Source organism: Equus przewalskii, chromosome 22 (genome assembly GCF_037783145.1).
Source record: "Equus przewalskii isolate Varuska chromosome 22, EquPr2, whole genome shotgun sequence".
In the NCBI taxonomy this organism is placed as follows: Eukaryota; Metazoa; Chordata; class Mammalia; order Perissodactyla; family Equidae; genus Equus; species Equus przewalskii.
This window is the reverse complement of record NC_091852.1, coordinates 1,586,287-1,600,410: the sequence shown is the minus strand read 5'-3', so window position 1 is coordinate 1,600,410 and position 14,124 is coordinate 1,586,287. Positions and strand designations below refer to the sequence as shown.

General features: G+C 48.0%; 1 protein-coding gene across 1 annotated transcript in view; it reads right to left on the bottom strand.

Moving 5' to 3' along the window:
* PTCH1 (patched 1) overlaps window positions 1–4,148 on the bottom strand; it is a 69,865-nt gene extending 65,717 nt beyond the window's left edge. Inside the window, exon 1 of the mRNA XM_070589915.1 lies at window positions 3,587–4,148. Coding sequence (XP_070446016.1) covers window positions 3,587–3,589 — 3 coding nt within the window. The 5' untranslated portion in view covers window positions 3,590–4,148. The remainder of the gene's footprint in view (window positions 1–3,586) is intronic.
* Window positions 4,149–14,124: the final 9,976 nt, after the last annotated feature.

The following is a 14,124-nucleotide window of genomic DNA, read 5'->3' as shown; positions in this document are numbered from 1 at the left end:
TGGGGCCTTTCAACTAGCAGGATTTGCTGGCCCTCCTTGGGGCAACAGCTGTGTGTTCCATTCTCCCTTTCTGAGTCAAGTTCATCTCAATGCCTCAGTTGTCATTTTGGTTTCCCCATCATGATCTAAGACTTCATTGGAGCCTGCAGTTTTCAAAACTGATTCCTTAAACTCTTAAAATGCGATTCCCTCATCTTGTCCCTTCTCTGCTCCAATACTTCAAATATTCATGGCCATGCCACGCACATCTTGAAAATGGCATCCGACTATCCAAATGACGCTGAAATAAAACATCTGCCCTTTGTGTTTGGACATTCCATTGATAAGCAATTGTGGGGCTGGACTTGGTGGGGTAATGAGAAACTACAGTGAGATTTAACTTTTCACAGGTTTCTCAGATCCAACTACAAGGATCTTTAAAATTTAATGTAATTTAGCTAATTTTTGTAGAGTACCAATGAATAAAGGGGTAAATGTTTTCTAGTAATTTGACCCTTGGGCCATGTCATAATTTTGCCTACTGAGTTTAATATTCTTTTCCACAGATCCAATGAATTGCAAACATTACATTGAGTCCCCCAGTCTTCCTGGGTGGGATAGGGAGAGGAACTGAGGGTTTAATGCAGAATTCTATTTATGGATGGGGAGCCCAGAGGACAGGATGTGAGTGATGGGCCAGCACCGGAGCAGTTCAAAGCAGGTACCTTGGGTAAGAGTTGAGTCTTGAGTCAATTCAAGCCAGTATGCCACCATCCACCACATTTTCTTGGCTCCTTAAGAATGCCTTATTATTTTCTCGTTGGCAGCTTTTGTATTTACTTAAAAGGTGATGGTAGAAAATGAGTCTAAAAGGTTTCAGGAAGAGGAAAAAAAGATTCAGCAGCCACAGAATGTAAAAGCCCTAAGCATGACTCCCCTCCCTTTCCCCTTCCACCTTCTGTTTCCTCCCGTTTCCCCCCTCCCCAGGACTGGAGGAAAGGGAACAGCTCTAGTCAACTTGTCAAAATAATGCTGCTAATTACCCCTGATCTCCTTTAATGGGAAGCTGCTCCCAATTCCACAAAGGAGTAAATGAGGGGTCTACAGCACAAACCCGGGAGCACAGGCAATTTTTGAGCTTATAGTGAGCTTGGGTGTAAGGGGTGGAGGGAAGAGTGGCAGAGGGAGATGTCCTGAGAAGGTCCTGGAAATCTCATTTATTTCCCCAGGTTCAAATACTAGCTTGAAAAGGGAATTCGATTCCATGCAGTGCCAAAGCTCTTGGTATTCTCTTGCTGGGAATGTCACCAACTGCAGAGAAAATGTTCAGAGCCTACAATGAATTTGAAAGAAAACATAGCATTGACCCTTATATTGATTCCCCCCTTCTCTGAATGTCTTCTTAGCCACATTACTTTAATGGATAGAAATGTATTCTGGAAACACTCAGACTTTGAACCTTTTTTTCCTCCGTCTCTCTCTGGCCTCATCTCTATCTCCCCATCTAATATCTCTACATCAAGTTTTACATCTGGCAGAAGGCACACCATTCATTTCAGTGATCTTTGCCATTGGGTCCTGCATGAAAAAGCAGCTGAGCAACATGATCCCTTTGACCCACTGCTGGAGCAACAAATTTATTAGAGATATAGGCATGAGAAATGAAAGGGAAGTAAAACAATTCCAGCTTATTGTGTGTCTTTCTTTCATACTGCTAATCCGGTTTACACATCACGCCTACATGTCTCAATAGGGCTTTATACACTGTGGCAGAGGCGGGAGAAAATAAAAGGTGTGTGTGTGTGAGAGAGAGAGAGAGAGAAATGAGGATAAAAACAGGAAGACAGATATTTTAATCTATATTGATTTGCCGCCTCAGATTTTCTATCTGTAGAAAGTTGAAAACAATTTGTAAAAAGTCTTTTTTTTCCACAGAATAATTCAAAATGGTGCTGACTCCTATTCAAAGAGCTTGTTAGATTATGACTAGATTATAATCAGAAATTAGATACACTTCTCACAATGAGTTTGAAATGAAGCTAATACTCCAAATTGAGAATGGGCCTATTGGTGTCTACCTTGATTCAACATTTTAACATAAAAAGATCTTGGACTCAAAGGCATTTTACAGCCTTGTGAGAGGAAGCTGGGTTGACAACTAGAACACACACAAACTCACAATTGAAAGCCCCTTGTTTTACAACATGGGTCCACAAAGCACCTGAGGCCACAATTTATCCTGAGGTACCACCCAGGAATAATAGGTTATAGTAACAAAGGATGTTAAAAAAGCATTGTCTTCCTTTGTGGAGGCAATTAATTGCATGTTGAACTATTGTAGCCAAAAAAAAAAAGAAAAAAATCGAACATACACAGAATGCTGAAAAAAGACTATTGTAGCAGTTCAAGACCTCAGTTATCCATTTATTAAATATTTAGAGCCACCCACTGTGGGTCCTTATTATTTATGTATTTCCCCTCCTCAGGGAGGAAGGAAGGATAAAAAGGGAAAAGGATTGTCTTCTCTCCCAGGTCTAGGAAAACAGGTCTCTGGATGTCTTCCATAGACAACAATCCATATGGTTCTTCTTATGTGAGGGCAATTGAGATCTGAAAACTCTGGACTTATTGCTCATCGACACAGTAGGAGTCATTTTTAACAGGAACTTTAAACCTGGAGACACAGCATATGTCACCCCCAGAGGTACAGTCCCTGGAGGTCCCGTGGGCCCAGTGTGGGCACTGGGTCTAAAGGGTTTGAATCAGTCTGGCCCACCTCAGGCCTCCCCTGAGGCCACACTCAACCCTCTCAGCACTGGGCTGGCCGCCCACCTCTTTAATGGGTGGCAGGCACCAGAACGCCCGATCCCGTGGGCGCAAGAGTCAACACATACCTTTCTCCTAGCGGTGGCCCCTTCCTGAACTCGGAAAAGCCCCTCTGGCCCTTTTTCCCACCAATGGCGGCGGGCAGGGAGATGTTCGAGCTCCGAGTTTGGGCGAGGTGCTCCTCTCCTAGCCCTGGGTGTCTCACTCACCCAGGCGTCCGGGCCGGGTGCCGAGAGCGCCGGGGGTGGGGGCGAGAGCGTGCGCCCCTGCCCTCCGGCAGGTCTCCCCGAGCTCCACCGAGCCGAGAGAGCTCGCTCCGCTGCGCGCGCTCCCAGCCCGCACCCTCCCCCCGGCGCTGTCACTCTCCGCACCAGCCCTTCCATCCCAGCTCCGCCGCCACCGGCGAGGCAGTAGCCACCACCAGGCTGAGGAGCGGAAGCCAAGGTGGCGACCCTTTCAAGCGTGAAAATGGGATCCCAGGCGACCCCCTCCGTGAGAATTCCTCCCGGAGCCGTTCCGCGGCCGGCCCGCCGCAGCCAGCCCCCTCTCGGCCCCGCGGGGCCGGCCTCGGGGGGCGGGGGCCCGGAGCGCGCGAGCGAGCGTGCAGAGCGGGGCCGGCGCTCCCGCGCCCCGGCGGCGCAGCCCACCCAGCCCCGCGGCCCCGGCGCGCCGCCCGCCCCTCCGGCCCGGCGCTCCTCGCCCGGCCCCGCCACCCCGCGGCCCCGGGGCGCACGCCGCGCGAAGGCCAGGTGGCGGCGGCGGCCGCGCCGGCTGCACTCACCATAGCGGGCCGTCAAGCCCTGCCCGGAGCGCGGGTGCCGATGGCGCGGACGCTGGGCTTGGATTTCACATCAATTCCTTTTCCCCCGTGCCCCCCTGTCCTGGTCCTCCGCTCCTCCGTCTTCTCCCCGTCTGCCCTCGTCTCTCCCTAGCCTTGTCGCTGCGGGTCTCTTTGTCTTCCCTGTGGTCGTCTTTTCCTTCGTCTTCGTCTTCGTCTTCTCCTCCTCCTCCTCCTCCGTCTTTACAAAAGGAACGGAAAGTGTAAAAACCCCGGCGCGCTGGGCCGCCGGAGGCTTTCGGCGGAGTGCAGCGCGGACTCACAATTACAAGCCTGTTTCTATTAAGCAGTTCCATGGCCCTCGGCGTGGGTGGTCTGCCGCGCCATAGGCAGGACCTGTCAGGGTCACGTGACAGATCCGAAAACTTTACCCCTTTACAATAAACTCAAGGAAAGCAAAGTAAACTCGAGGAACGTGCTATCAGCACAGCCCTCCTGGGTAAACAGGCGCTCCCCTCCCCGCCTTCCTGGGAGGCGCCCAGGCGAGCGAGCTCCGGCGAACCCCGGCCGCCCCCTCCCCGCCCCCCGCGGCCCTTTCTGCTGGGGGCCGCCGGGCGGGGGGTCTCCGCGCGCCGTCTCGCCTTTCCCACCTTGTGCCCCCCACGCCACACACAGTATTTGCTAACATTTAGCCGCTTGCTCGAATCCGGTGGCAGTGGCGGGGGCGGGGGGGGGGCGGGCGGGTGCTGGGGACGGGGCGGGGGCGGCGAGCCGGGAAGCTGTTTCAGCATCCCCGGCTCCGGGAGTGCAGGGTGCCCAGAACGCTGCGGACAACGCCACTTTGCCTGTCCTCAATGCTCAAAGCCCTCTCCTGCTCACATTCCCACGGAAACCCTGAGAAGCTGGAAGCATTCTGCTTGACAGGCCCACAGGCTGACAGGGAGGCAGAGGGCCAGGGAAGCCGGGCAGATAACAAGAGCCTCCCCGGGGAAATGTTCAATGCACCAAGATGTATGTGGATTCGCGTCGTTTCTGTCGGACGTCCCTGGGAAGCCGCGACTTCTGAAGAGACCAAGGTGGAGTCCCTTGGAAACCAAGATTGGTAGCTGGCTGAGGAATCACTAATTGATATTTGCTTTTTTTCCTTCCAATTACTGTGGTTTTTAGGGTATGCCACCCAAATACTCCCACCCACGCTGCCTTCCCGAACGATGAAGCTTGGGTGATTGGGTTAGACGGAAGTGCTGTGGGTCCATGCAGAACGGCTCTCAGCCTCTTGCCCTAAATGGAAAGTCCTATTCAGGAGAAACCCTGGTACGATGTTTAACATTTTATCTGCTCAAACCTGCAGGGTAGACGATGTTTGGCGCACAGTTGAAAGGTGCTATTTTAAATGGACCACATTATGAATAAAGGTGAATTACAGCTACAAGGGGGAAGACAATTTACTGAAACTATCAAGAGTTAACTAGCTGGTCTTCAAGCGAAGCCAGGCTGTTCTCACCTCATTGTGGGCTGACTAAGTGATTAGAGGTGTGTGTGCGTGTACATGTGTTATTTAAAAAACCCCAGCAACCTAGGAATCACAATTTATCTCCTTCCCCCAAAGACTATATAGCATCCTTCAATAGAGTTGTTTGACTTCTCAGAGTGTTTGTGTTTGAGACGCATTAAGTAATTAAACATTGGAATGCTGGGCAGCCCTGTGAATTAGGCTTGTTGAGAAAGTCATTTCATACCAATTGACTTTAGTAAAAAATGGTCTCAAACGGATATTAGCAGAGCATGGATCCTAAAAGTCATAATAATTGGAAGAACAAACCCACCAATATTTCCTTCAGAAACACTCCATTTTGGGGTCGAATCAAAGGACTCTACTCAAACTCTGCTATAGGCTTGGGTGGGACAAGGAAGAGGAAGGTATAAATACATCTCCAAATAGAGTAGCTTAGAATATGAAAGAAAAAGGGAGATAAGAAAAAGAGAAACAGCTCAGCAAAGGACATTTAAATGGCCCACAATGTAAAGTTACTAGGTCCGGTTATGCTAGCTTTGTGGGAAATTCCAGCAGAACTGGTGAAGTTTGGTCTTCCTCATTACAGTGAAGCCCCTCCTGCAGGTTCACCTGGCTGCATGCCCCCTGAGTGAGGCCAAGGCGAATAATCAGGGGTGGACCCAGGTGTGGGGGCCTGGGCTCCTGCAGTTTGGGAGGGGAGGGCTTCTTAAAGAACTCAAAATTACGACACAAAGCCAGATACAGGGCCTTGGGAGTGGGCTGTGCAGTGAGGGGTCTGAAGCTGTGTGAGCTTCCTACCAGATCGCCCCCTTTATAGCACAGAACAGGGGGATCACTGAGCTACCCGGATTTTGTGGTCTTGCATCCATTAGTTAAAATTGAATGTTTCAGTCCAGTGGTTTACAAGTAGGAGCAAAACCCAGCTTGATTTGAGTGTAAATAGTTGGAGTTGGGCAGTGGTGGAATCAGGGAGTTGGAATCTAGAAGGTTCTGAAGGACGGGAACTCACGGGAAATACTCTCTCCCAAGAGCAACCTGTCCTTCTTTTCCTTCCTCTGAAATCAGTGTTTGAAAATTATCTCAGTGCTGTGTCTCTCTTCCCTCCACTCTTAGATGCTAGAAACGTTGAAACAACAAGCCCCAGATATGTGTTCTCCAGAGCCAGAGCCCCATTTGTTGTTACCTTCTGGCATTTCTCTGAGACTCCCTGCCAGGGCAGGCTCCTTCTCAGCAAACAGCTGCCTCTCCCCTTCTAAAGTTGCTTGTGCCTCATCTCTTCTTGCAAAACCAGCTCCAGCGCTGCCCAGTCTGATAAGCCAATTGGCAACAAGGTGTTAATGGCTGATGAGGGTGCTAGACAATACTTTTGCAAATTAACTTGGACTTTTGGAGCCATAGCCAGAGGAATAATTCCAAAGTTGGGAGATTTCAGGGCATTAAGGCAGGACCAGATGGAGACCTTTGGGGCATCAGAGGAGGGACAATAGAGGGACCTTTTGAAACGGGTCTGAAAGTAGACCACGTGTGCATGACCAAATCTGTTGATGGGCAAGGTCATCCCTGGCTCTCTGTCTTTCTGTTGCTACTTGAGAGATAGTTACCCTTGTTACACGCACAGACATAGACACAGGCATGCACATGCACACATTCTTCATTCTATGCTCCCCTCTTCCCTCGCTCCTGCTAAAAGTGGGTGCCTAAGGACTTTCATTCATCCCCTCCCCTAGAGCAATCTCCAGCAACTGGAGTGCTTCAAATGAATAACTGAGAGTTCAGAAGAAACGTTTGTCCGCATTTAAGAAGCTCTCCACTCAGGGTGAATGCCCCTCTTGCACACGGTCAGTCACCTCAGGTGTGGCCATTCTTTGATACTGGATCAGACAAATCAAACTTTCATAAAAAGTGATTTTGCTCAATGTGGGGATTCCAAATGTAATCTACCTACCCCGCCCACCTTCCTGTCAGGAAGATACCCAAAAGCCAAACCAGCTTGTAGAATTAAGGCTTTGAGGACTGGAGGGGTAAGAAATACTTAAAGGGGGTTGGCTGGAATTAGGAGACTGGAGGAACAATTGAATTATAATGGTAAGATACGCTAAAATAGTAAAAGAACTGTTTAAACAACAAGCAGTAAAACAGGATTACAAAGCAGAAAAACCTGAACAAACAGCTTGGGAACAAAAGGGATGGAGTGAGACGTCATAACCAAGGGCTCCCAGGGACCCCATTACTGTGTAAGGAGGCACACAGAGTCATCATAGTGTTCTAGAGAGCACAGCCATCTCAGGACCAGAAGAAAGAGGGAGAGAGACGCCTGGGGAGCCCCCACCTCAAAAAACAAAACTGACCCAGTTGCTTACTGTAGTGACTGATGTCCACACAGGACTCCCTCTGCTGAGATCTCCTGTGCGGAAGACCTGCAGGGGCAGCCTTGCCAATGAAGAATGTGGTAAGAAATGAAGCGCCAAGGGAGATTTCCAAGCTGTGGGAGGCATGTGTGGCCAGGCTGGCTGGTGGCGATGGTGGTGGAGGCGGGTCAGGGCCAGGAGAAATGCCTTATTGCAATTAAGCAGGTCAGAAAAATGATCTCAGAGTTCTAATTGTACCTAAGAGGACTGAAAAAGACATAAATACAGTAAATAGAAAAGACAGCCTCTGTCTGACAAAAAGTGCAGTTTTACAATTTTAGCATTGCTGCTACTCAGAAGTCATCATTTGCCTTGATTAAGATCTAGGGGAAAAGATACAGAACGGAACTTCATTTACTTAAGCTAACTGACTAAAAATTTGGAGGAGTGAGTCCAATTTCATTCCACTCTGAGTGAGAGGTCGTGTGAGGCCAAGCTCCGTGCGGTGAGATCCAGGGGAGGTTTGTGTCGTGCGTGTAGAGCCTCCTCGAGCCCTGTCATCACGCTGTTCTGCGGGCTGCTGGGTAGGACCTGCTGGTGGCTCTGAAGACCCCCACGTACAGAAGTGCCGCTCCCTGTGTTGCGAGGCAGACTCCTTGGAAGGCCCAGGGCCTGGAGGGGATGTGTGCTTCTTGCCCAGCAGCCCCTTGGGGTGCTCCGGGGGTGGCTCCTTCTCTGGAGACTCTCGCCCCTTGAGGCTGGAAGCCTGTTTGGTGGGGAGTGGGGGCAGTGGGAGCTGGGGTCTGCCTGACGACCCTGACCTGCCGTCCACCCCTAGGCTTGGCGCCTCCTCCTCCACACCTGTGTTACTTTGCTAGGGCCCCGTGACAAAGTACCACAGCCTGAATGGCTTAAACTACAGAAATTGATTTTCTCACAGTTCTGGAGGCTGGGAGTCCAAGATGAGGATGTGGGCAGGGCTGGTTTCTTCTGGGGCCGCTCTCCTGGGCTTGTAGATGGCTGACTTCTCCTTGTGTCTTCACAGGGTCTTCCTTCTATCCATGTCTGTGTCCTAATTTCCTCTTCTTGTAAGGCACCAGTCATATTGGATTGGAGCCCACCAGATGACCTCATTTAACTTAATCACTCCTTTAAAGACCTTGTCTCCAAACACAGTCACATTCTGAGGGACTGGGGTTAGGGCTTCCACATATAAATTTTGAAAGGACACAGTTCAGCCCCTAACAGCGCTGAAACATTGGAAGGAGCTGGCTTGGATCTGCAGGGCAAGTGCCCATCTCTGCCTGTGGTCTTCAGAGGACTCAGGACAGACTGGAGCTGGCTCCTGGTGCTGAGAGGACCTGACCGCACCTCCCCGGAACCTGCCCGCGAAACTGCCGCTGGGTGACACGTGTCCTAGGAATGCCGGCGCTCTGAGAGAGTGGCCTTCCGCACCCAGCAGAACTTTTCCCCCACAAGAATGAGCACTGCTAGGCTAGTTATAAATCTGTCTTGGTTATTTACTGCAGCGAGTTCCTTCAGGCAGCGGTGTGCGAGACTGGCTGCTCACAAGAATCACCTGGGGAGTTGAAAAACAAAAACAATGAAACAAAACTAGATTCTTTGCTCCCATCCCAGAGCTATAGACTCAGATCCCAGCCCTGGGGAACTGGCATTTTTCAAAAGAATCTCCCTAAAGAAAGAATAGTAAAATGCTAATGGTAGGATCGAGGTGCGGGTATTCACTGTAACATCCTTCCAACCTTGCTGTATATTGGAAGTTTCTCATAATAAAATGTCAACGAGAAAATAAAAGGATCCCTGGGTCATTCTGATGTGCAGCTAGATTTGAAGGCCTAAGGGACACACGGTTAACTTAGAAAAACGTTCTTGGCATTCTCTGTGATGGTACTTGTCACATTGCATGATTGCTGTGCGTTCATCCAATGAAAGCTCTGTGAGCTTCTCTGCATGCATCATCCTCTGCTAGGTGCTGTGAATTGAGAGATGAAAAAGCAGTCTTGAAAACACCACAAAATACCATTTCACATCCATGATTAGCAAAACTTTAAAAGTCTGACCATAGCAAGTGTGGGCAGGACTATGAGACAACGGGAACTTTAGCGCACTGCTGGTTGGAGTGGAAGTCAGGTTAATTGTTTTTGGAGAATAATTTGGTGTTATCTAGAAAGGTCGAACCCCACTCCTACGTATATCTCTCAGAGAAATATGAGGCCTAGGAGGTACATTCAAGAATGTTCACAGAAGTGTTGTTTGTAATGGCATAAAACTGGACATGACCAAAATGTCCATCAAAGCAGGATAGATAAACAAACTGTGGGCAGTTCACACAATGGGATTCTACCAAGAGGCGAAAATAAAGGAACCACAGCTACCTTGTAGCAATATGAACGCATCTTACAAACATTATCTTGGGTGAAATACCCAGGTCAAAAGCAAGTCTCATAAGAATGTACATGTAAATTCCATTTATATAAAGGTCAAAGTCAGGTAGTGTTTATAAAGAAAAGGAGGAGAGGGGCTGGCCCTATGGCCCAGTGGTTAAATTCAGCAGGCTCTGCTTCAGCGCTGGTTCCTGGACGGGGACCTACACCACTTGTCACTGGCCATGTTGTGGCAGTGACCCACATACGAAATAGAGGAAGATTGACACAGATGTTAGCTCAGGGCTAATCTCAGCAAAAGAAAAGAAAAGTAAGAGAATGAGCAGCCCACTCAGGGAAGCAGTTACCTCTAGGGGTGCAGGAGGTGAGGGGGTTGGGGAGCTTCAAAAAGAATTCATTTTGTTATTTTTCTTTAAAATGTACATACAGGTGATAAATACCTGTATTTTTGAATTTTTGATCCATTTCATAACAAAAACATTTTTTTAAAAGATACCGTCCTAGTTCTAGACAAACTCGTGGCCCCGTGGGGCATAAAGAAGAACAATAACTGTGGAATACTGTGACAGATGCTGGAGCCGCGGAGGCCGGAGCACTCGCCTGAACCCTGACTCCCAAGAGGCCGCCAGGAGTGGGGAGTGTGTTGAGGGAAGGGAGAGGGGCTGCTGACAGGTCAGAGGGAGAGGGTGAGTGTGTTCCTGGGAAGGGCGGAGGATGGCCGGGGCATCCAGGGGCAAATGCTGTCCTTAGAACTCAGGCCTCTGTTTCTGGACCCCAGCCTGTCCAAGCTCTGAGCCACCACCTTCATGCCTTCTCTGTATCAACGTAACACCCTAGGGACAGACTAGAAACCCATGTAATCTTCTCCTAGGGAATGAGGCCACACAAGCTTAAATGTCGTGTGAATGCAATGTTACTTTATGGACCCAAACCTGGGTTTAAAAAGTTTGCGTTATATAGTCAACCCTTCTGTGGGGTCATCTTATAGTGACATTTCAGTGGTTTCTTGTGTATAAGGCAATATTACTTATTTACTACAAGTGCTATTAGGAGTTATAAATGGGAGTAATAGTAAAAATCCATAAAATAGTGCTCTTAATTCTCTTCCCTTGTAAATTTGCGTGTTGATAGGATGTTTTATTATGAAGTCACTCATCTTGGTATTGTGACAGCCCGACCGCTTAAGAAATACTCAGTTACAAACAAGCGCTGGCCTGGAGGAAGTGAAGAAGAAGCCAGCTTACAAATTGCAGCTCATTATTTGCTTATACAGGTGAGCGCTCTGTTTAACCCTCACGATTTGAAACAGGCTACCAGCCCACCCTCCACGGAGAGGCCCACCCGTTTCCACCCCACCCTGCTTCTGTAGACATACGATTCTATTTGGCTCACTAATCACTTCTTGATACCCTCCCTTCTATTGTTTCTAGTGCTTTCCAACTTTTTATGTCATGGTACACATAGGAAGAATGATAATATTGGTACAATAGAATGGAAAAACCAGAGATCTGAAGGGACCTATCTGTGGGGGGTAATTAGCGGAAATTTTACGTGTTTTTATGTTATAAAATTATGAGAAAGGCAAAGTAAAAATTTAGAGAAAATAAGTCTGAAGTTTGTAGAAACGTCCAAATAAAATCTTTTCAAGTCTTTTTTTATTGCTTTTTCTCCCCAAATCCCCCAGTACATACTTGTATATTTTAGTTGTGGGTCCTTCTAGTTGTGGCATGTGGGATGCTGCCTCAGCATGGCCTGATGAGCAGTGCCATGTCCGTACCCAGGATCCAAACCGGCAAAACCCTGGGCCACCACAGCGGAGCACCTGAACTTAACCACTTGGCCATTGGGCCGACGTCCTCAAGTTTTTGATTGAGAAGCAAACTTTAACTTCCGTCCATGAATATCAATTTTTTATGTCAGCTTTTATGCCTAAAATAACTCTGAATACAAGTCTCTAAGACTTTAATAGTGATCTCTCAGCCAGCCTGTGGCTGAGGGGTCAAGTTTGCCCACTCTGCTTTGGTGGCCCAGGGTTTCGCCAGTTCTGATCCTGAGTGCTGACCTAGCATCACTCATCAGGCCATGCTGAAGGGGTGTCCCAAATAGCACAACCAGAGGGACCTACAACTAGAATATACAACTATGTACGGGGGGGGGGGGGGTTGGGGAGGAGGAGGAGGGGAGGGGGAGGAAAAGGAGGAGGAGGAAGAGGAAAAGATCTCTTCAAGATGTTTACATGATGATTTCTTAAAATTCTTTCTAGTTACCATGATTTAAAACTCTACATGAGTAGGTGATAAAAATTTAAAACCATTTTCAACCATTCCGAATTTACACCTGTTGAAATGCAATCCAAGCCACAATGTGAGGTCACCTCACACTTTTTACAGTGGCTGTTATCAAAAAGACAAGAAATAACAAATGTGAAGAAAAGGGAACCCTTGTGCACTGTTGGTGGGAAGGTAAACTGGCACAGCCGCTATGGAAAACAGTATGGAGTTTCCTCAAGAAATTCAAAACAGAACTGCCATCTGATCCAACAATTCCACTTCTGGGTGTATATCCAAGGGAATCAAAACCATTATCTGGAAGAGATATGTGCACTCCCGTGCTCATTGCAGCATTATTCACAATAGCCAAGACATGGAAGCAACCTAAGTGTCTGCCAATGGATGAATGAATCAAGAAAATGTGGAATATATATACAATGGAATATTATTCAGCCTTAAAAAAGAAGAAAATCTTGTCATTTGTGACAACATGGATGAAACTGGAGCACATTATGCCGAGTGAAATAAGTCAGGCAGAGAAAGACAAATACTGCATAGTATCACTTGTATGTGGAATAAAAAAAAAAAGTCAAATTCATAGAAACAGAGAGTAGAAAAGTAGTTGCCAAGGGCTGGAGGGTGGGGAAATAGGGAGAGGCTGGTAAAAGGGTACAAATTCTCAGTTATAAGATGAAGGAGTTCTGAGGATCTAATGTATAGCATGGTACTATAGTTGATAACACTGTACTGTATAATTGAAATTTGCTAAGAGCGTTGAACTTAAAAGTTCTCACCAAATAAAAGGTGAATATGTGACATAATGGATGTGATAATTAACTCAACAGGGGAATCCTTTCACAATGTATGTGTATATCAAATCATCACGTCGTACACTTTAAATATCTCACAATTTTATTTGTCAATAATACCCCTATAAAGTTGAAAAAAATCAAAATTTACACCTGTTGAAATTGTATTCAAAGAATCTAACAAATTTTTTGTTGGGCAAATTTCCCTTTCTTGCTTTGACAAACATAACTTTGAAATGTCTTATAATATAAATAGATTTCTAGTTTTTCATGTGGATTTGTTTCCTGGGGTTGTCATAACAAAGTACCGCCTAGAATGTGGCTTAAGATAACCAAAAGTTATCCTTTCACAGTTCTGGGGGCTAGAAATCTGAAGTCACGGTGTTGGCTGGGCTGGTTCCTTATGAGGAGGATCCGTTCAGTCCTCTCTCCCAGCTTCCCCTGACAGTCGGCGATCCTCGGCGTTCCTCAGCTTGTAGAGGCACCACTCCAATCTTTGCCTCCGTCTGCAAATGGCACCCTCCCTGTGTCTCTGACTCGTGTCTGTCTTCTTATAAGGACACCAGCCACATGGATTAAGGGCCCACCCTACTCTAGTGTGACCTCATCTTAACTCTCACTACATCTGCAATGACCCTATTTCCAAATAAGGTCACATTCTGAGGTACCGGGGCTTAGGACTTCAACAGAGCTTTTTTGGGGACACACTGTAGCCCCTGACACCATGGGACCTTTTCAGAGCAAGCATTTCACAGTACCCGTGAAGCTCTAATCTGCACCCGTGGTTAGAGAAGTCACCTTGAGCCACCTTGGACACCATCAAAATAGTGCACCAGTTGCAGAAAAGAGAGACACATCCAATCAATGTGAAGAAGATTCGGGATTCCTGGAGTCTGTTTTCTGCCTCCCACTTTCAACACCAACCAGCTACACTTTGAGCACCTGAAACATGACCTCCCCCAGCCGACTCATGGAGCCGTATTCACAGAGAGCACTGCAGCCGGCCGCTGCTGAGGGCACCTCCTAGGCCCTGCGGCCCTGTCATGGAGCAGCAAGTGCTGGAGGCACAGGGACCGCTGGAGGCAGTCCTACCCCACTCCACTCCAGTCCAGGAGTTCCAACCAAGAACTTTGGGGTTTAGGACTAGAGAGACTGTCCTGGGGCTCCAGCCTCCTCAGCTCACAGGGCTGCCC